The 20,286-nt window shown below is 49.5% G+C and overlaps 1 protein-coding gene across 1 annotated transcript in view; it reads left to right on the top strand.

Annotated features, from left to right (window-relative positions):
• Positions 1 to 240: 240 nt before the first annotated feature.
• DENND1A (DENN/MADD domain containing 1A) overlaps positions 241 to 20,286 on the top strand; it is a 341,344-nt gene continuing 321,298 nt past the window's right edge. Inside the window, 1 exon segment of the mRNA XM_015418453.1 lies at positions 241 to 343. Within this exon segment, the coding sequence (XP_015273939.1) occupies positions 327 to 343 (17 nt within the window). The 5' untranslated portion in view covers positions 241 to 326.

Below are 20,286 nucleotides of genomic sequence, written 5' to 3' on the forward strand. Positions count from 1 at the left end.
ATGCCCACGCGAACTCGACCGTTCCAGTCCCAGGAGGCCTTCTCAACCTTTCCATGGATCCAGAGGATCCGTGTTCGCATAGCGGGGGTCGTTATGGCAACGGCGGCGCGAGCTGCTTCCGGTCTTTTGGGCGGTTAGGATGACTACATTTCCCAGTAGTGCCCAGTGCGTACTTCCGGCCCGTTGCTGTCCGTTCCCCGCCCGCCTTGTTCGTCGTGCTGCTTGATTCTGTCTGGCGCCTGAGCGGGATGGAGTGATTAAAAGCATCGACGCCCCCCCTCCTCCGTAGGCGCCTCCCGCGGGCCCATGCGGCCCCCTCAGAGACCATGGGATCCCGCATCAAGTGAGTGAGCGGCGTGGAAGGGAGGGGAACAGGGGAGTCCCCCAACGGGGAGTGTCCCCTCGAGGGGGGAGGGGCAGCTGGTCCCTTCCAAGGCGTTGTGGGGGAGGGTGTATGAAGGTATCCCAAAGGGAGGAGGCTGACTTTTGCCCATCCTCATGCCACAGATACCATAATATGGGGGGAAGGGAGTGCCAAAAGACAGTCTCCTGTGTGTGGAAAGCCCCCCACCTGCCCCCTGACACCTTGGGAAGGAGGCAACTGCTCTTCCCCTCTGGGGAGGGGGCTTTACAGTGAGGCGGCTTCCCTTCAGTCTTGGGTGCAAGAGGGACCTGTGTGTACTGGGTGGGGGGCGCCTGACAGAGGCTGGCCTTGCTCATGGGTGCTGCTGGGGGGAGTAGTTTGAGACATGTTTGTGCCTGAAGGGTGTGAGAAGGAGAATGTTTGGGGTGTATGTGAGGGGGGAGGTCATGTATTTATTTGTATTGATTTATTTTTTGGAGGGCAGGGAGTCTCCCATCACTTTCTGAAACCTATGTAGCTTCTGTGGTTTTTTAAAAAATGTAAACATCTCACACAAGGGTAGTGTGAAAGTATTTGTAATGTTTTTATAGTGAGATAATCTGTTGTGCTTTTTTTTCTATTTTGAAAAATGTGTGGAGTGTGGCAAAGGGCGGGTTCTGTGCATGTGACATTCTGTACAAGCTTTCCCAGCATGAATTGCTTTCCTGGGGGTGGGGGGTGTCTCTTAAACATTTCTGTTCATGCCAAACAAGTCCAGCAGAGGCAGGACAGGTTAGACGGTCAAGGGTCAAGGAGCATCGTTGCTGCCCCAGGTAAAGTGCCTGCTGTGTTCCAAGAACTGATATGAAAAGAACAAGTTTGAAGAAGAAAAGAGAGGTGGCAACACTAGTGATTCAGAAATGAGTTTTTGCCAGCTAGATTTCTCTGGAAGTGTGGAAGGTGGTTGTAGAGGCTGTTCTTATAAAGCCTGCTTCCTCTTTTTTTTTCACCCCTAGAGCTTGGCATGGTTCTGACTCTTAATTTATGTGGGGTTTGGTATGCTGATGGTCCCTACAAGGTGAAGGAAATCCTCAGTCCCTGGCTATTTGGGCTTCTAGGAATTAGGTGGTAGCACAGAGAATATAGAATTACTTTTTTTTGGCTATGTGAGGGGTTATGGCCTAGAAGTCTGATGCTGTTTTCCCCATACTCAAGGACCTACTTGTGAGAAATGGAAGGGAATGGAGGCATTCAGCTGTGCCCTACATTTCGATTTGTGCAGCGTTACTCAGCTTGGCTGGAGTAGCCAGATGGGATGTTCAGCCACAGAGTGATGGAATTAAGTTGGTCTGAAAGTAGTTGGCAGCTGTTTGCAGGAACAAAAAGGGTGGTGGTGGTATGTGGGCATGTCTTTTAATGGGAGAAGTGGTATCTTTCTTCTACCAGCCTGTTCCAAAAGTTCCCATTCTGCTGAGTAATGGAATATACTTGTAGCTGATAGTAATAGGCTAGCTTCAATTTATCTACTGAAATCTTGGGGGCTGTGCCATTCTCTCTGTGTCATTTCCAGCCTTGCTGCTGTTATGTGCCCTTTTAAAGATGCTTGGCATTTTTGAAATCCTTCCTATGTTAGTAATGGGATGTGAAGCATGAGAGGGAGAGAGGGGACTTGGTTTGAGATAGTCTGGTCAGTGTGTTACATCTGAGTTTCACAGGACAAGAACTTCACACATACACTTGATGGAAGTGGTGGCTCATGAGGCTCTCTGTTACAGTCTTTTCCTAGAGGGATCTTGAGTGGATCCAACCTTGTGTGGTGCACCTCCAGCCACATGTTAAGGCCAGCCCTGCCTTTCTTCTACAGCAGTTGGATAATCTGGGGAGGAGGTCTGTGCATCTGGGAATGTGTACCTGCCTACTCCTCCATTCTGACTTACCTCAACAAGTGACAGGGATGATTTAACTTGCTTTGTATCTCCTGCCTTTTGAGAAGAACATGTTGGCAACTCTTCTACCTTGCTGTCTTTGGGCAGTTGTTGTAGGCATATCTGGATGGACAGTTTACTGAGTACTAAAATCTTAAAAGCATAGACGTAGTCTCACTATTGCTCAGAATGAGGAAGATCTGAAAACCAGCTAGATCTCAGTATCTGCTCTGTGAGGGACCCAAAATCTCTGTAAAATAATCCCCACTACAGTAGTTCTCAGCTTTTAAAACTGCAAGGGGGAAATAAAAAGTGTTAATAAGGTGACTGGGAGTATGTGTTTCTGCCCAGGCTCACAGAATCCTTTTTTCCCCTCCTTGTTCAGGTCCCCTAAATTTATTAACAGTTAAAGCACTATGAGAATTACAGGATTGCATAAGACATGAGATCCGTATTAAATTTCACTGTGTCAGGATATTGGGAGTTATAAATGGTTTCAAATAAACTCATGGGTTGACTAACTTTGCCTACTTAACGATAGCAATGAAACTGACTGGAAAATATTTGTGTTCTTAGAATGGCCCACATTGTCCTATAATCCTCAGTCTTATGTTTTGAGGTTGCTTAGATAGTTTACTGCTTGGTTGGTTTATATATTGCTCTGTTTTCACTCTTGCGGCACAGAATAAAGCAGAGCATTCTGACTGTTTGAAGGAGGCTTTCTGTAGGCTCCCAAACTTGTGTTGCAATGCAGAAATTCTGTAAATTGTGCTTACTGAAAGCTTCAGTTTGACAGAACAATTTATTCAGCTTTAAGGAAGTTCAAAATACTAGATAAGTCCTGGTTATGGAAGAGCATGAGTCCTCAGTTTCACTGGAAGTCAGTCCTGAGAGTTCCCCAGCTGACTTTAACAGTGTCTTTGAGCCTCTCTCATAACAATTTTGCACACAAGATGGTGCAGCCTGTTCATGTGCTGTGAGCTGCATATAATATTGTGTGTCATATATTAAGACTAATTTTATTGGTCTGGTTAGTTTTTGTGGGCTTTTATTGTAGCTAACGTTTGTGGTATGTTGTTGTGGCTACTCATGAATGAGCATACAATTTCTGTAGCATCTGCTGCTATTATAACGCTTCACACTTCGGCCTTGGGAGTGTACTGGCTTCTACAGTAGGTGTGAGTATGGGTGGAGGTGGCCTTCCAAGAAGACAGGCAACGCTTTCTGGAATGGCAGGGAGAACTGATAAGGCAATTACTTTGCTTATTTGTGGAAATTCTCAGCATAGGCACTTTTGCAGCATCTGAAAAAGCCAGAGTTTGGCTATTCTTGAATCTTGTACACTTCTCAGCCAGTGTGGGGTGGGGATGAGTAGAAATACTGCATGGGCTGCAAGAGAATGCAATGTTGTTTAGCAACAAACAGAGTGGGCTTTTCGTCTATAGAAACTAGGGTAGTTTTGGAAACAAAATTATGCTTGTATGGGAGACTGGTATCTTCAGGATGTGAAATGGCTTGGAGGCTGTTCAGTGTGAAACAAAATGTGTGGTGCTGAACATAAGTGCTGATTGCTAACTGACAAGAGCCAAAGCCAGTTTGGTGTAGTGGTGAAGAGTGCGGGCTCTAATCTGGGAGAACTGGGTTTGATTCCTCACTCCTCTACATGCAGCTGCCAGAGTGAACTTGGGTCAGTCCAGCCCCTAAGCTATCAACTTTTTGCTGGGGGGGGGCTGCCATTATATGTCTGTGCGGTACTGCCATGCCATGCTCATACTTCTAAATAATCAATGTAAGTGGTTTATTGCATATTATAGTCCTCACATATGTATTCTCAACAAAAAGGACTATAAATCCTCTGTATGTTAATGTATTTTAGTGTATGTGTTTTTCAGAATAGTATCTTAGAATACTGAATGTATGCAACGGATATAAGGATGTCCCCTTCCTCTTGGCTGGGGGGTGAGGCCACACGGCGGGGGAAAGGAGATGAAGAAGGGGACGGAGGGCCAGTCCAGGCCGCTGCCAAAGCAAGCGTCCAGGCTCCTGCTGCTGCTGCAGGGGAAAGGGCTTGGACTTGGAGAGGATTACCCACTGCTGACCCCGCCAGCGCCCCCAGCCTCGCAAGGGCAGCGGCGGGGTGGTGGTGGAGAGAAAAAGGTCAGCGCCAAGCCTGCCCATGCGACCTGCCCCCGAGGCGGCGAAGAGCCCCCCGGCTGGTCTCCAGTGGCAGAGGCCGGGCAGGGGGAGAGAGCAGGGTGCCTCCTCCTCCTTGTGGGAGCCCGGCTGACCGTGGCAGGGAGAGAGGCAGGCAGGCACCCAGGAGGGAGGCATGGCGGGCAGGAGGTGTCCCTGCTCAGCAGCCCTCCGATCTGACATCCCAGCAGCAGGAAGGACGGCCAGGGCAGCAGCAGGCGGTGCGGAGTCACTGGCTGCTGGGCTGAAGGCAGCGATGGCGGCGGAGGGAGGGAGGTAGAGCTGAGGATTGGGGAGGGGCCCATGAAAACCACAGGGGGCGGGCCCCATGGGCCCCGCGGTAGCAACGGGCCTGGGTCAGTCACAAGTTCTTTCAGAGCTTTTCTCTCATGAGCAGTTCTCTCAGAGCTCTCTCAGCCCCACCTACCTCACAGGGTGTCTGTTGTGGAAGGGAAAGGAGATTGTAAGCCACTCTGAGACTCCAAGTGAAGGGTGGGGTATAAATCCAATCTGTTCTCTTCTTCTTCCTTTACTTGCCAGAGAGGTGCAATGATTTCCAGTGGGGGCTTAATCCAGTGGGGGCTTAATGTTAAAGATTGCACCCTAAAGTGAGCTGGACTTTGTGCTAACGGAGGGGTTAGAATCTGAGGCCCCAAAACAAATGCTGTCTCCCTGGGACAGAAGAGACTTGAGAAGCGAGACAGAGAGAGAGCCCCTACAGGATGGAAAGTTGCAGGATTGCCAAATTAGATGGCCACTTTTTGTTTTGTCGCTTCCTTTCTTACCTTCCTGACTTGTGGCCTCCCTCTGCACTATATAAGCCAGCTAATTCTTTTGCTGGTGCTAATGAAATAATGTTTAATTTCACACACTTTGCATAATATAGGAATTTGAAGAGCTGTAGTTCTTATCATTTTCATATATATATTTTAAACAGGTCTGATTGTGTGATGGCTTGTAAGTCTCCTTCTGCCATACTTAGCATCCTGATTAGAAGAGATAAGTGCCATCTAGTCTTGAAGAATCATCTGTATACCAGCTCCCTTTTAAAATTCTCTAACTTGGGTAGACCAATAAGTGATGATTGCATGTGGTGTAGAAAGGTACAGGCAGCAAGAATAGTTTCATGCTTGGAGAGTTACTGTGAAGTGGCAGATGCTCATGAACATTCATTCTTCTCAGTGTGAGTGATCTGGTGTTGAACATTGTTGGTACAGATGTTGTAAGGGAACTGGAGGGGTTTCTTTTATTGGGCTGGAGAGACGAAACCACACAAGGGCCTAGAGACAAACTAATAAGCAGAAGTCCTAGGAGGCAGGTAGTTGAGGGGGCATAGTTGGCAGTGCCTTCGTCATGATATGCATGCTAAAACATATGTTCGTTCTCTCTCTCTCCCTCCCTCCCTCCCTCTCTCTCTCTCTCTCTCCCCTTCAGTGGGGGGAAGTCATCCAGGAACTGGTTAGGTCACGCCTCTGCTCGCTCGGATAGGCTATGCAAATTTATTTTGTTGCGTGGCTCCTATTGGAGTGGCCTAGACTGACCTCTCCAGTTTCTGCATAGCCCTGCGCTCGGTAGGACGTCTGGAGCTCCTGCTCCAAGCCAGAAGATCTACAGAGTATATATATAAAAAGAGAGTGAAAGAGAGAGAGAGAAAAACCAGAGGTTCTCTCCTTTGCCTCCAGGCTCCAGAGGAGAAGGAAAAATCGGGAGATGGCAAAGAAGAAGAAGACCCCCCCACCTTCCGATACCCCGGAAGGTGGGGGTATGGCCTATGGCCGCACCGGAGGAAACCGTGGAGCAAACCGTGAGGTTCTGGTGGTTGGACAGCAGGATGTTCAGCGGCTGGGAGGTGCGCTGCTGCAGTGATCGGGAAGCTCCACCAGCGCAGGGCCAGCTGAACGCACTGAGCCAGCTGGTCCCCACTCCCCCCCCACGTGGTCCAAGATGGTGGCACGGAGGCCCTGAACGGTGCTGGGGGAGTCGAGCGGTTGAAGCCTTCGGGCTCCCACCCCCCCCCCCGCACTCCAAAAAGAGCCAGTTTGGTGTAGTGGTTAAATGCGCAGACTCTAATCTGGGAGAGCCGGGTTTGATTCCCCACTCCTCCACTTGCACCTGGCTGGATGACCTTGGGCAAGCCATAACTCTGGCACAGCTGTTCTTGAAAAAGAGCAGTTTCTGTCAAGAGTTCTCTCAGCCCCACCTACCTCACAGGGTGTCTGTTGTGGGGAGGGGAAGGGAAAGGAGTTTGTAAGCCGCTCTGAGACACCTTTGGGTAGTGAAGGGCGGGGTATAAATCCAATCTCCTCCTCCTCCTCCTCCTCCTCCTCCTCCTAAGAAGAGGGCACAGAAGAAATCGGCTGGGGTGGCGGCCAGCAGCACAGATGGGAAGAAATGCCACGGGAAGGCACACGAGCTGGCGAGCCCATCCGGTGAGCCCATTTCAGTGGGCGGGCGGGATGAACGGGATTATCCTGAACAGAGACATACCGGGGCCGACTCAAACGCCTTAAAGGACTCAAGACCCCAGGCCGACGACGACACAAAGCTTCGGTACCTGGGGTGGAATGGGGTGCTGGGACCCTGGGGGCCGGTGGGAGTCCTGCAGCCTATCCCAATGCAATGTCACCAGCCCCAGCTGCCGCAGACGGCGCAGTCGCTCTTCTCACAGCCACAGCAGGGACTAGGCACAGGTTCAGGCTGCTTCATCCCTCCATTTACTGTGGGAGCCCCATGGATGTGGCCACTCCTGGGAGGGTCTTGGCCTGACCCACAATGGCCTCATGACCTGGGGAACCAAGGGTGGGGTGGCAGCCCAACCCTCGATGCCACAGGGGAGCCAGTAGCACAGGGGAAGGGCATTCTCCAGAGGCTCCAGGAGAGGAGGGCGTCATCATTCCTTGGCTTCTCAGTCTTCCTCATGTTCCAGGTCCCCATCTGCCCCTAAAAGACCTGGGTGCTCTGGGACACCCACTCCATATGAGGCCTTAGGAGCCTTCGAGGGAGAAGGAGAGCAAGAGCAGACCAATGTTCCTGGGGGATCGGACTGGCCAGAGCCACGCAAAATACCCAGAGGGGGGACGCCTGAACAGCTTTAGCTCAGAACGGGCGGATGCGACCTCCTCTATTACTTCCTTGGGCAACACGGAAAAAGAAGAGGGGGAATGGTCGAGGGATGAGTCAGAAGTGAAGCCTACATAATCTCACCTGTTCCAAATTGAGCATTTCCAACGACTTTTGACAAAAGTAATTTCCACCCTAAATTACCAGATGGAAGTGACAGAGAAACCATGGTCATCGGCATCTGCGAACCTTGACCCTAGAGGTTTCAAAAAGCCTGTCAAGGTTCAGATTTTCTTGCCTTTTCCTGATTATTTTGAGGACGTGATTTGGGAGGAGTGGGGCAACCCCAGGGATGGAAACTCCCTATTATCTCTGGCCAAGTGACTCTATTCATTGCCTGAGGAGACAATGAAGGACCTGAAGGTGCCCCTGATTGACGCACCTGTAGTGGCCCTACACTCGGGGGTGGTACTTCCCAAGAATGGGGAAAACGCCTTAAAGGACGCCATGGACAGGAAGAATGAAGCCTCTCTGAAGAAGGCACACGAGGCCATGTCTCTGGCAATACGCTCTGCGGCGGCTCTGTCCAACTTCACCAGGGCCACAGCTAATTGGGCTTACAGTCTCCCACAAGTTCCGACTGTTCCCCCGCTGGTCCTGAAGAAAACCTTATTAAAGATGAAACGTGCGGCAGAGTTCGCAGCAGATGCATCCCAGGATAACTTCCAGTTCTGCACTGGAGCTCAGGCAGCTAACATCACCAGCCGCTGGAACATCTGGCTTAAACATTGGAAAGTAGACACATTGTCAAAAAGCAACTTGGCTACAGAGAAGTTTTCCGGTAGGCTTCTCTTCGGAGAATCAAATCTACACAAGGTACTAGTGTTGTTTTATTGGGTTTTATATATGGGCTCGCACCCCTTGTAAGCCGCCCTGAGCCCGCTTGCGGGGAGGGCGGGGTAAAAATGCTTCAAATAAATAAATAAATAAAAATATTGGAGACTAGGGAGAAGAAGAAGGCAATGCCATCATCGGCTTATCGTCAGGAGCGAGACGCTAAGACCAGAACTTCCCATCCCTTTTGTGGCCACTACTCTCCAGGACGAGGGTGAGAGGGCAGAGACCACAGACCATTTAAATCCTTCAAGTATGGCGCACGGACCAATACCAAGCACACAGCCGCCTACAGGACTGATAAGGGTGCCCTGCCAAAAAAGCAGTCGGCATGACTGCCAGATCGGGGGCCGGCTCCAAGCCTACGCACAGGCTTGAGGCCAAACCACCACAGACCAATGGGTGTAGTCGATCATTACCCAAGGCTACAGAATCGAAGTCACTGGCTCACCCCCTCACAGCTTCACCCCATCCCCATGGCACATTCTGTGCCAGCTGCAGGAAGCTATTCTACACCTCCAAGACATCGGCACCATAGAAGAAGTACCGAAAGGAGAACGCTTCAAGGGAGTATAAACTGTCCTGTTTGTTGTTCCAAAGAAGTCAGGGGACTGGAGAGCAGTACTGAATTTGCGAGGACTAAACAGATGGGTGGCAAGAAGGAAGTTCCAGATGGAGTCCCTACATCACATCTTGCAGGTGTTGCAGCAGGGAGACTTCCTGACCTCCATGGACCTCAAGGAGGCGTACTTGCATATTCAAATACATCCTGCCTCCCACCACTTCCTGCGCTTCTGCTTCCAGGTACAACATTTCCAGTACAAGGCCTTGCCCTTTGGCCTCTCTTCGGCTCCCAGAGTTTTCACCAAGGTTATGGTTACTCTGGTGGCATCTTTGCATCTGGAAGGGATCCACATGTACCAGTATCTAGACAACGTCCTTATATGAGCGGGGGATTACCAGACGGCAGCCCGACACACTCAGAGGGCACAGGACTTCCTGTGTGTGCACGGCTTCCTCGTCAATGAGGAGAAGAGACACCTTACACCCAGGTGCAAGACCTTGTGCACCTGGGAGCAACACTGAACACAAGGCTAGCCATGGTTTCGCTTCCAGAGGAGAATCAGCTCAAGATTCGGCCCTAGTGGCAGCAGTCAGGAGCAAGGAACGAGTGGACCTCATGCAGCTAGCTGCATTACAGTGCCTGATGATATCAATGATCGACTTGATCCTGTGGGCACGATTCCACGCCAGGCCCTTACTGTGGACTCTTCTCCCCTTCCAGCAGGACATTGCCAAAAAACGACATCTCCCAATACGGATCTCAGAAGACCTGCGAAGGGAACTCCTATGGTGGATGTGTCCATCGAACTTGAACAAGACTGTCAGCTTCCTCAGACCCCAGCAACTTGTGATAATCACAGATGCGAGCAAGAGAGGCTGGGGTGCACACTGCGATCACCTTGTCACACAGGGCAGATGGTTCCTGGAACAGGCCTCCCACAGCATCAACTGGCTGGAGCTTTGGGCAGTCACACTGGCACTGAGAGCGTTTCAGCAGCACGTACAGGACCAGCACGTACTAGTGCGCACCGACAGCATGTCCACCAAAACACACATCAACCAGCAGGGAAGCACCAGGTCGAGGTCTCTCTTCGCAGAAGCAAAACCCCTACTACAATGGGTAGAGAGAAATGCACCGTAAGCCTCAAGGCGGAACACTTGAAAGGCCTATCTAATCTCCAGGCGGACTGGCTAAGCAGAGAGGATCTGGACCCGGGCGAATGGGTGTTGAACAAGGAGGTCTTTGCCCAGCTCACGCGAAGATTTGGAATTCTGGTGATGGACCTCCTAGCGAGCTCAAAGAACCACCAAGTGGAGCGGTTCCTATCCAGGTACCAGCTGCGGAAGGAGTCAACGCATTATCCTGCCCCTGGCCAAAAGTTCTCCTGTATGCCTTCCCTCCTACAGCCCTAATAGGGGCAACACTCAAGAAGGCCGTGGTTCTCGGATCTGGTTCAGCTGGCTTCCAAGAGACTGTGGATACTGCCTTAGAGGCCGGATCTACTGCAGCAAGGGCCCATTCTCCACCCGGACCCAACATGGCTGCAACTGACTGCATGGAAATTGAATGTGCACGACTAGCGGACAAGGGATTTTCCCATGAACTGATCGAGGTCATGCTACAGGCAAGAAGGCCTTCCACCTGCCGCATCTACAGTCATATGTGGAGGACGTTGGTAAGCTGGGCCTCTGCGCATGGGATACGCCCTCTGTGGGCCACGGACAAGGAAGTCATTCTGTTTCTCTCTGAGGGATGGCGAAGAGACCTTCGGCCAAACACACTGAAGCGACACGTGGCGGCCATACAAGCATGTGTGGGGCACGAGGCACGAAGGAAGGTGTCCACGAGCTGGTATGTGAAGAAGTTTTTGAAGGGAGTATTCCAGTCGGCTCCCCCAGTCCGGCACAGGTTCCCGACATGGAGCCTCCACAAAATATTATGCGCCTTGTCAAAGCCACCATTCGAACCCATGAGGACATCCGAGCTCCACCTTATGTCATGGAAGGTTGCCTTCCTCATTGCGGTGACTACGGCCAGAAGGATCACCGAACTGGCTGTGCTATTGGTGAGGAAAGAGCTTTGCATCTTCCAGAAAGCCTCTGTCTCTTTGCGGATGGACCCATCCTTCATTCCCAAGGTAAATTCAGCCTTCCACCTCAACCAGCCTATTACGTTACCTTCGTTTTGCCCAAGGCCTGCGCACCCTAAAGAGAAGATCTGGCACAAGCTCGACGTACGTAGGGCTCTACATATATATCTGGACAGGACAGCTGCCTTTCGGCAGTCAGATGCATTGTTCGTGACATATGGTGCCCCCAACCAAGGGAAAAAGGCCTCCAAGGCCACACTGGCCTACTGGATCAGACAGGGAATCGCTCCTCCAGGCCACCTGACGGCGCACTCCACAAGAGCAGCTGCAACGACAGCAGCATTTTCCACGTGAGCCACTGTCAAGGAAATCTGCAGAGTGGCAACCTGGGTGTCCTTCTCCACTTTTGTGAGACACTACAGAATAGACCAAGCACCCTCATCTGAGGCGGCGTTTGGCAGAAGAGTCTTACAGCAGGTGGTGAAGACGTAAAAACCCCCACCCCAACAACCCATATTGTGAAGCTACGAAATAGGATCAGTCACCCGCCCCAGAAGAACAGCTTGGGTACAGCTAACCAGTTCCTGGATGACTTCCCCCCACTGAAGGAGAGTGGTACATTGGACCTACCTGTCGGTTCTTTCTCTTCAGTGGGGGAGTAGTCATCCACATCCCACCTGAACAGGCTATGAGGAGAAGGCCAGGGTGGTGACAATCGGATGACTGCAACAGCACGACAGACAGATGCTGTGGACTTCAACGAAGGCATAGAATCAGTGCGATCCACGGACAGGGCTTGGACATGACTGGAGAGGTCAGCCTAGGCTACTCCAATAGGAGCCACGCAACAAAAGAAATTTGCATAGCCTATCCAAGCAAGCAGAGGTGTGACATAACCAATTCCTGGATGACTTCTCCCCCACTGGAGAGAAAGAACATTCAGGTAGGTCCAATATACCATTTTAAAAAATCTTTGATAGCCGATTAAAGTAGCTGAAAGAAAGAGTTGAATCATTGCCTTTTAATTACTAGTAAATATAGCCTTTTAAATCTTGCGGCAGAAAATTAATGAGCATTATCAGATATATTTTAACACACCCATGTATGATCTCATGATTATTTTGGAACCAATCACTTATCTATCGAACCATCACATAATAAAGTTATAATGGTTTATCCAGGTTGGTGGCTGTTATAAAATGTCACACAGATAGTGGATCAGGATTCTGTGGAAGGAATTCTTAGGAGGAGGATTCTAGGTGAAATATTTGTGTGTGTTGGGCTTCCAAAGCATTCTGAGATAGTTATTTGAAAGCTGATTTGCCTTAAAGCTTGTATATCCAATTAGGTTTGAGAAATGTTAGGAGATCTGATTCTCCTTGCATGCAATTTTTCAGGACTTACAGGGTTAACATGCATTAGTGTATATCTTTTATTATCTTGTCTAATAGAGTAATTTCTTCTTTTTTTATAAAATATCGTTAACTTGGTGAAAGTTTGTGTCTTGTTTGCTGGCAGAAGGTCAAACAGAGAAGTCACAATTATTGTACTGTACAAATAAGTTGCCCTCTCAGCGGGTCTTATCTATATAGATCCTTTTAAAGTCTCTGTAGCCACTAATGGCTGAAAGTGAAAAGGATCTAAAGAGCCTCTTGCTCAGAGTAAAAGAGGAGAGCGCAAAAGTGGGCTTGAAGCTCAACATCAAAAAAACTAAGATCATGGCATCCGGCCCCATCACTCCTTGGCAAATAGAAGGGGAAGTCGTGGAAGTAGTGACAGACTTCACGTTCCTGGGATCCCAGATCACCGCAGACTGTGACTGCAGCCATGAAATTAAAAGACGCCTGCTCCTTGGGAGGAAAGCGATGGCGAACCTAAACAGCATGATAAAAAGTAGAGACATCACCCTGCCAACAAAAGTCCGCATGGTCAAAGCAATGGTATTCCCAGTAGTCATGTATGGCTGTGAGAGTTGGACTATAAGGAAGGCCGAGCGCCGAAGAATAGATTCTTTTGAACTATGGTGCTGGAGAAGACTCTTGAGAGTCCCTTGGACTGCAAGAAGAACAAATCAGTCAATCCTCAAAGAAATCAACCCTGACTGTTCCCTGGAAGGCCAGATAATGAAACTGAAGCTCAAATACTTTGGCCACCAAATGAGAAGGGAGCACTCACTGGAAAAGACCCTGATGCTGGGAAAGATTGAAGGTCAAAGAAGACGGGGACGGCAAAGGATGAGATGGTTAGACAGTGTCAGCGATGCAACGAACATGAAATTGAGCCAACTTCGGAGGACGGCGGAAGACAGGAGAGCCTGGCGGGAGATGGTCCATGGGGTCGCGAAGAGTCGGACTCGACTGTGCGACTGAACAACAACAGCCACTTAGCTAAAGAAAACAATTTTCATACAAGCTAATTGGTGCAGGCATCTTAACAAGATACGAATAGTGATCTTGTTGCACCCTGAGAAGCAGGAACTGTGGAGGAAAAGGGTGCAAAGGGACTGAAAAGATCTCACCTGGTATTTTTGGCCACTGTGTGACAGAGTGTTAGACTGGATGGGCCATTGGTCTGACCCAACATTGGCTTCTCTTATGTTCTTAAGATCGACAAATGGCATAGGGATGCAAGGGGTTGGGTACGGTTATAATGGGTTGATCTGGTAGGGGATCCTGATGTGTGGTATAGGGTAATTGCCATCTTCACTGAAAAAAAGTATTGATAAGACTTTGAGTGCGGGTGTGTGTGCTGAAAACATGTGTGTAAAGAAGATGAACTAACAAACAACTTGAAATTATCTAGGAGCACAGTTACAGTCCTTTATTCTGGTGCAGTTTGATGGAGTGCAAAACAGTGTAGAAATGGCCCAGCAGTACCTTTAAAGTCAACAGCAGAAGCTTGAGCAAGTTCCATAAATAGAATAGTTGAATTATTGAAACCTAGATCTCTAACTTGTAATTAAAGATGCAAAACTTCTAGAAATGTTAAGCCTATGGGAAAAGTGTGATACCATTTTTTTTTTGGGGGGGGGGAAGTGAATATATGAAATACTTCATTCTTTTAACACCTGAATATATATTGCCTTTTAACAAAGACTTAGTACCATAACGGGCTACATACAATGGCAAAATCTCATTGGCATATTAGGCCACACCCCTGACAGCACAGCTCATTAGCATAATAGGTCACACCCCCTTGCCTTCCCTTGGCTTGCCTGGGCGCCCCGTGGCTGTGGGGCACCTGGGCAAGCCAGCTCTTGGACAGGCCAGCCCCCCCCCTGGTCTGCCCACCTCGGAGTTGCCGGGCAGATCGCTCTCCAGGCCTTCCCTCTGTAGCCACGCACACAGAGGTTTTGGCTATAGTGGGCATGGCCAACTCTGAAGTCAGCCGGAACTCCGTTCCTGTGCGTTCCTGCCCCAAAATAGCCCTGGTTTTCAAGGCAAGAGATGTTCAGAGGTGGTTTGCCATTGCCTGTCTCTGTGAAGTGACCCTGGATTTCCTTGGTGGTCTCCCACCCAAATACTAACTAGGGCAGACCCTGCTGAGCTTCTGAGATCTGACAAGATTGGGCTAGCCTGGGCCATCCACATCAGGGCACTTGGCACATACAATTGTATTAATTGGCACATTTGTGGAATTTAAAAGTTATAAATGCATTATTTTTCAAAAAGCAGTATTGCAAATACAAACTGCTGCACCCTATGCTATCATAACAGTGTTCATTCATTCCAAAAGGGGGCAAAATGACTTTATCGCGCTCAAGGAAATTGGAAATAGAAAAAAAAGGCAGAAACTTTTCCACGCTATACCTTTGGAATGAATAAAACATTGTTTGAAAAAGCCTTTCACTCATTTCCAAGCAGAAAACTGTTTCATAGTAATTTGTTTCAGCACTCCCTCAAATTTCCCAATTTTTCCATTGAGAATGTCTTTTTTGGACTTTTTTGAAAAGGCCTTCACATCTCTACTTGTAATGCGAGTTTACCACCACCAGCATCTAGAGTTGCCATGTCCCTCCTGGCAACTGGTGGGAGATGGTGGTGACTTACCAGGAGCAGAAGGGAGGCCCATGCTATGTTGCTGGCAATGTGGTAATGTCACTTCTGGTGTGAGCTGGAAGTGACATCATCATGTTGCAAGGACACAGCCATGCTCTGATACTGAGGCAAAAACTTTGTGGTAAAATGGCTTCTACCATAGAGTTTTTGCCCAAATACCAGAGCATCACCACAACATCGCTAATATGATGATGTCACTTCCAGCTCACACCAGAAGTGATGTTGCCACGTAGCTGGTGATGTAGCCTGGGCCTCTGTCTTGTTCCTGGTAAGTCCCCCTGACAGTCAGCTGCTGAGTGGTGGAGGGTGGGGGAACCTCTGCCTCCGGCCGTGGGTGGTGATGGTGGCTGGCAACCCTAGCAGCATCTTGTACTCACCCTCAAATCAACTCTCTGGTCATTCAGGCTCAAAACATGACCATGAAATTTATTCTAGTCTCCATAATAAAGCTGAATTGGGTGGCTTGAGCAAGAGTCGTAGCCAAGAACATTCTTGAAACTGGGAAGCTCAGCAAGCATCTGTGACCATGTGAGAGCAGAAGGACAGGGGAGTATCAGACGTCATTATCGCTTGGTCTCTCGGCTAGTAGCATGCTGCAGCTAAACATGGCTCTAGGTGAGTGGCTCCAGAAGAGGGAAGGTAGTCTCCATGAGTGGGCATTCAATCCATTTTTGTTCTCTAAGACTGGTTTTCTGCCACCTGCAGAGTCAAAAATGAGGGAATGATTCAGTTAACACTCTGCAGTTTACAGTCAGAGTCCCAAAAGGCTTAAGGCTTGCCATTATCTTCCTTGCTTTCCCCTCAGTCTCCTTTCAAGGCCCAGTCATAGAGTGCTCTTCTTTTCCCCCCTCCCCCCCCAAAAACCGGAAAAAAGTCATGCAGCTTCTGCCTTGCTGAGTAACTGTAGTTGCGTTTTCTTTTTCAGGCGATGGTGGCAGCAGCGGAGTGAAAATGACCTAATTTTTTTGCTCCTACTGTTGCCTAGGAAGGTTCTAAATAGCTTCTCATTGGAAAGCAATAAACAGGAACTGTAACAGGCTTTTGCCTGCTTTTACCATTGTGGAGAAACGTATGTGGATTCCTGTTTTGCCCTTCTTCTTCTTGCTTTTTGTAATATTTTAGCTACAGCCCAATAAGCCTGAAACCAGAGCTATGTAATCCACCTACCCTCAGTTAGTGTGAGGTAAGTTCCAGTTGCCTGGTTGCCCTGACATTTAAATATTTCATGCTAGAACTCAAGAGTTTCATCTTTCCACCAAAGTGTAGGTCTTATGGATAATTTATTTATTTATTTATTTTTCGTATTCGTGGGCTCAGGGCGGCTTACAGGGACCAGGCGAAGCCTTGCCATGATAAAACACAATATACATATAATTTAAAAACATACAGTACATATTTAAAAAATCCTAATTTAAACAAAGTGCTCAGTGTCTTCAGAGTCCAAAGATGACGGAACATATGCCTGAAGTTCCTGGTAGACGGTTTAAGGCTCCATTCAGGTTCAGGTGTTTTTCTCAGGGCCTCTTCCCACCTACAGCGATGGTGATATAGTGGGGGGGGGGCGGCTCCTACTCGAAAGCCTGGTGGAAGAGCTCCGTCTTGCAGGCCCTGCAGAACTGCATAAGATCCCGCAGGGCCCGGATCTCCCCCGGGAGCTCATTCCACCAGGTAGGAGCCGCCACCGAAAAAGCCCTGGCCCTAGTGGCGGCCAGTTTGACATCCCTGGGGCCCGGGATAGCTAGTAAATTTTGGGCCCCTGACCGTAGTGCTCTTGGGGGAACATGCGGGGAAAGGCGGTCCCTCAGGTAGGTTGGACCCAGGCCATGTAGGGCTTTATAGGTAAGAACCAGCACTTTGAAGCGAATCCGGTATGCTATTGGCAACCAGTGCAGCGCTTTCAGTGCAGGCTGAATGTGGTCCCTTCTAGGGCGACCCATTAACAGCCTGGCCGCAGCATTCTGCACCAGTTGCAGCTTCTGGATTTGCGACAAAGGCAGCCCCATGTAGAGAGCGTTGCAGTGGTCTAGCCTCGAGGTGACCGTCGCATGGATCACTGTGGCCAGGTCATCGCGGTCCAAATAGGCGACCAACTGCCGTGCCCGCCGCAGATGGAAAAAGGCGGATTTGACAGTGGCTGCCACCTGGGCCTCCATCGTTAGTGCGGAGTCCAGGAGCACTCCCAAGCTCCGAACCCCAGACGCTGGCACCAAAGGTACCCCATCGAAGGTCGGGAGCCCCAACCCCGTCCCGGCCCGACTCAGGCCCAGGGCCTCCGTCTTTGCCGGGTTTAGTTTACATCGGCTCAGCCGGAGCCAACCAGCCACAGCTTCAAGTGCCCGGTGAAGATTGGCTGGACTCGAGTCCGACCGGCCACCCAACATCAGCTATACTGATGACACCCAAGCCCATAACTCCGGGCAATCTGGGCAAGGGGGCGCATATAGATGTTAAATAGCATTGGAGACAACACTGCTCCCTGTGGTACCCCACACCCTGTGGTACCCCACACACTACGGGAGCATCGGTCCCCGAGAACCACCCTTTGTCCCCGACCTTGCAGGAAAGAGGCAAACCATTGAAGAGCAAGCCCCTGAATCCCCACGTCGGCGAGGAGGTGGGTCAGCAACTGGTGGTCGACCGTTTCGAACGCAGCCGACAGGTCTAACAACACCAGCACCGCCACACCACCTCGATCCAGATGCCTCTGGAGATCGTCAGTCAGGGCGACCAAAGCCGTCTCGGTCCCATGACCCGGGCGGAAACCGGACTGGAAGGGATCTAAGACTGAAGCATCCTCCAGAAAGCCCTGTAACTGTAGCGCCACCGCCCGCTCTATAAGTTTGCCCAAATAGGGACTGTGACTTTGTTGTTAATGGACCTGGCGTTACACAACACCAATGACGGAGGGGGAATTCCAATCCCGGCCCCACTGCCAACCACCCTTGGGATGGGCCGTAGGCTGGAAGGACATCGAGCTCTTCTGGTTCCCCGTATCCTTCCATTAACCAGCTGCCTAGGCTTGCATGATTTGATCTTGTGGCTACATACCACTAGTGGCAATACTTTCCCCCAGTGCAGGAAACCTTGTCCTGTAACAACATGTTGAGACTGGGCAAGGCTTTTTGCCCTGGGGGAAAGCAGTATTAGAATGTGTCCTCATGATCTAACCCAAAGAGTGTTTTTGTACGTTTTGCCATCTGTTGAATCTTCCTGATGAGTATCCTTGTTTCCCTTGGAGAGTCAATTAGTTTGACTTTCATGGCCAGGGGAGGACTGGGAAGCTAAAACAACCCCCGTGTGAAAATTTATTTATTTGCTTATTTACTTCCTTTATACCTGATCTTTCCCCCCAAAGGGGAGACACAAAGCCGCTAATTCTCCTTCACTTTAGCCTCTCAACAGTCCTGTGAGGTAGGTTAGGTTGAGTGTCTGTGACTGGCCCAAGGTCACCCAGTGAGCTTCCATGGTAGGACAGGCATTCAAACCTAGGTCTCTGAGATCCTAATCAGACATTCCTTCCCCTTCCAGCCAGCTCTTTGGTTGTATAGGTTGGGGTGGTGACCCTCCCCTGACTGGTCATGCACTTTGCATGCCTGTCTCTTTCTTGCACAGGAGTAGATAGGTGCAGAAGCACTGGGGGAGGGAGGAGGTCTGACCCTGAAGCTGCTTAGAAATATGGAGGTGAGCAGTGGCGGACCTACATTTTTGGGACCCTGAAGCTTGAACTGTTACGGGGGTTCTTTTCTCAGCCAGCAACTATAGGGCAACATCCATCAGGGTTCAAAGGTAGAAGGTAGGTCATCAGAGGGGCGGGGCTCATTAGGATAAAGAGGTGAAAATCTAATCTTTGGTGTTAAAATGTACAAGTGAGACTAGTGCAGCCTGAATTGAGAATTCAGATGTCTTTTTATGGTTCTGATTGGCTAAGGACTGACCTGTAGAACTATTAAGCTGTGCGCCAATGAAGGATTCGAGGATCCAGCTGCCAAAATGTAGGATATGAATAGATTCTGGTGAGCTCAGCAAGCCCATGCAGCTGGGGGTTCGGGTGCTGCTAGCCCCTGAGAAAATTTTGAACTTTGACCAATTACAGGGACATTTTGAGGCCATATGAAACTGGTATTAGAGCATATTCTGAGGTCAATATTAAGTACTTCAACCCATTAGCTTATGATTCTGTCACTAAAATAGTCTTATTCTAATAACAAACACTTAAAAAAACTCCGTCAATTTTGTTGAAAAATTCACTCATTAAAAAAAAAGTTGCTTCAGGGCCCCTCCAGGATTAGGGGCCCTGAAACTTAAGATTCATTCGTTTCATAGTAGATCCACCCCTGGAAGTGAGGCTTATTATGTCACTCACTTACCAAAGCAGCATCCCACCAGGAAGTTTCCCAGTGAGTTCTAATGCCAATCTGCTCCTGTGTTTTATGGTTAGTTTTGGCACTTTGTTTTTTTGCCAATATTTTGGCTTGTGCTCATTTCACATTCATTAAAAAAATCCAATTATTATTCTGGATGATTGAAACATATGCTGAAGCCATTGGGCAGTATTCTAGGAGTCATTCTAGAGGCTTGTTTCCTTCTGTGCAATTCATGTCCTCTTTTGGAGGTGGGTGAAAAGGCTCAAATGAAACCTCTGCTGTGGCTCAGTGGTACATCATCTCCTTGGCATACAGAAGGTCCCAGATTCAATCTCCTCCATCTTAAGAACATAAGAACATAAGAGATGCCAATGTTGGATCAGGCCAAAGGCCCATCCAGTCCAACACTCTGTATCACACAGTGGCCAGAAATACCAGTGCCATCAGGAGGTCCACCAGTAGGGCCAGGACATTAGAAGCCCTCCCACTGTTGACCCCTCCAATCACCAAGATGACAGAGCAATCTTAAGACAATTTTAAGATTAGAAGAGCCCTGCTGGATCAGACCAGCGACCAGTGGTGCAGACACCCTGCCCCCCGCGCAGACCCTCCCTTAATGCCAGCAGCTCACAAAGTAGGATTTTTGCTCACCAGACGCCACAGCTTCAGGGGAGCCTTAATCCTCCCCCCCCCTTGACGGCAACGGCACTTTTGCTTGCTGCAGCCTGCAAGCAGCCTAATGGAAGCCTCCCCCCCCCCTCCGCACAGTCCCTCCTGCCGGCACAGAACCTCCCC

Source organism: Gekko japonicus, unplaced genomic scaffold, assembly GCF_001447785.1.
Source record: "Gekko japonicus isolate JY-2015 unplaced genomic scaffold, Gekko_japonicus_V1.1 scaffold127, whole genome shotgun sequence".
NCBI classification, from domain to species: domain Eukaryota; kingdom Metazoa; phylum Chordata; class Lepidosauria; order Squamata; family Gekkonidae; genus Gekko; species Gekko japonicus.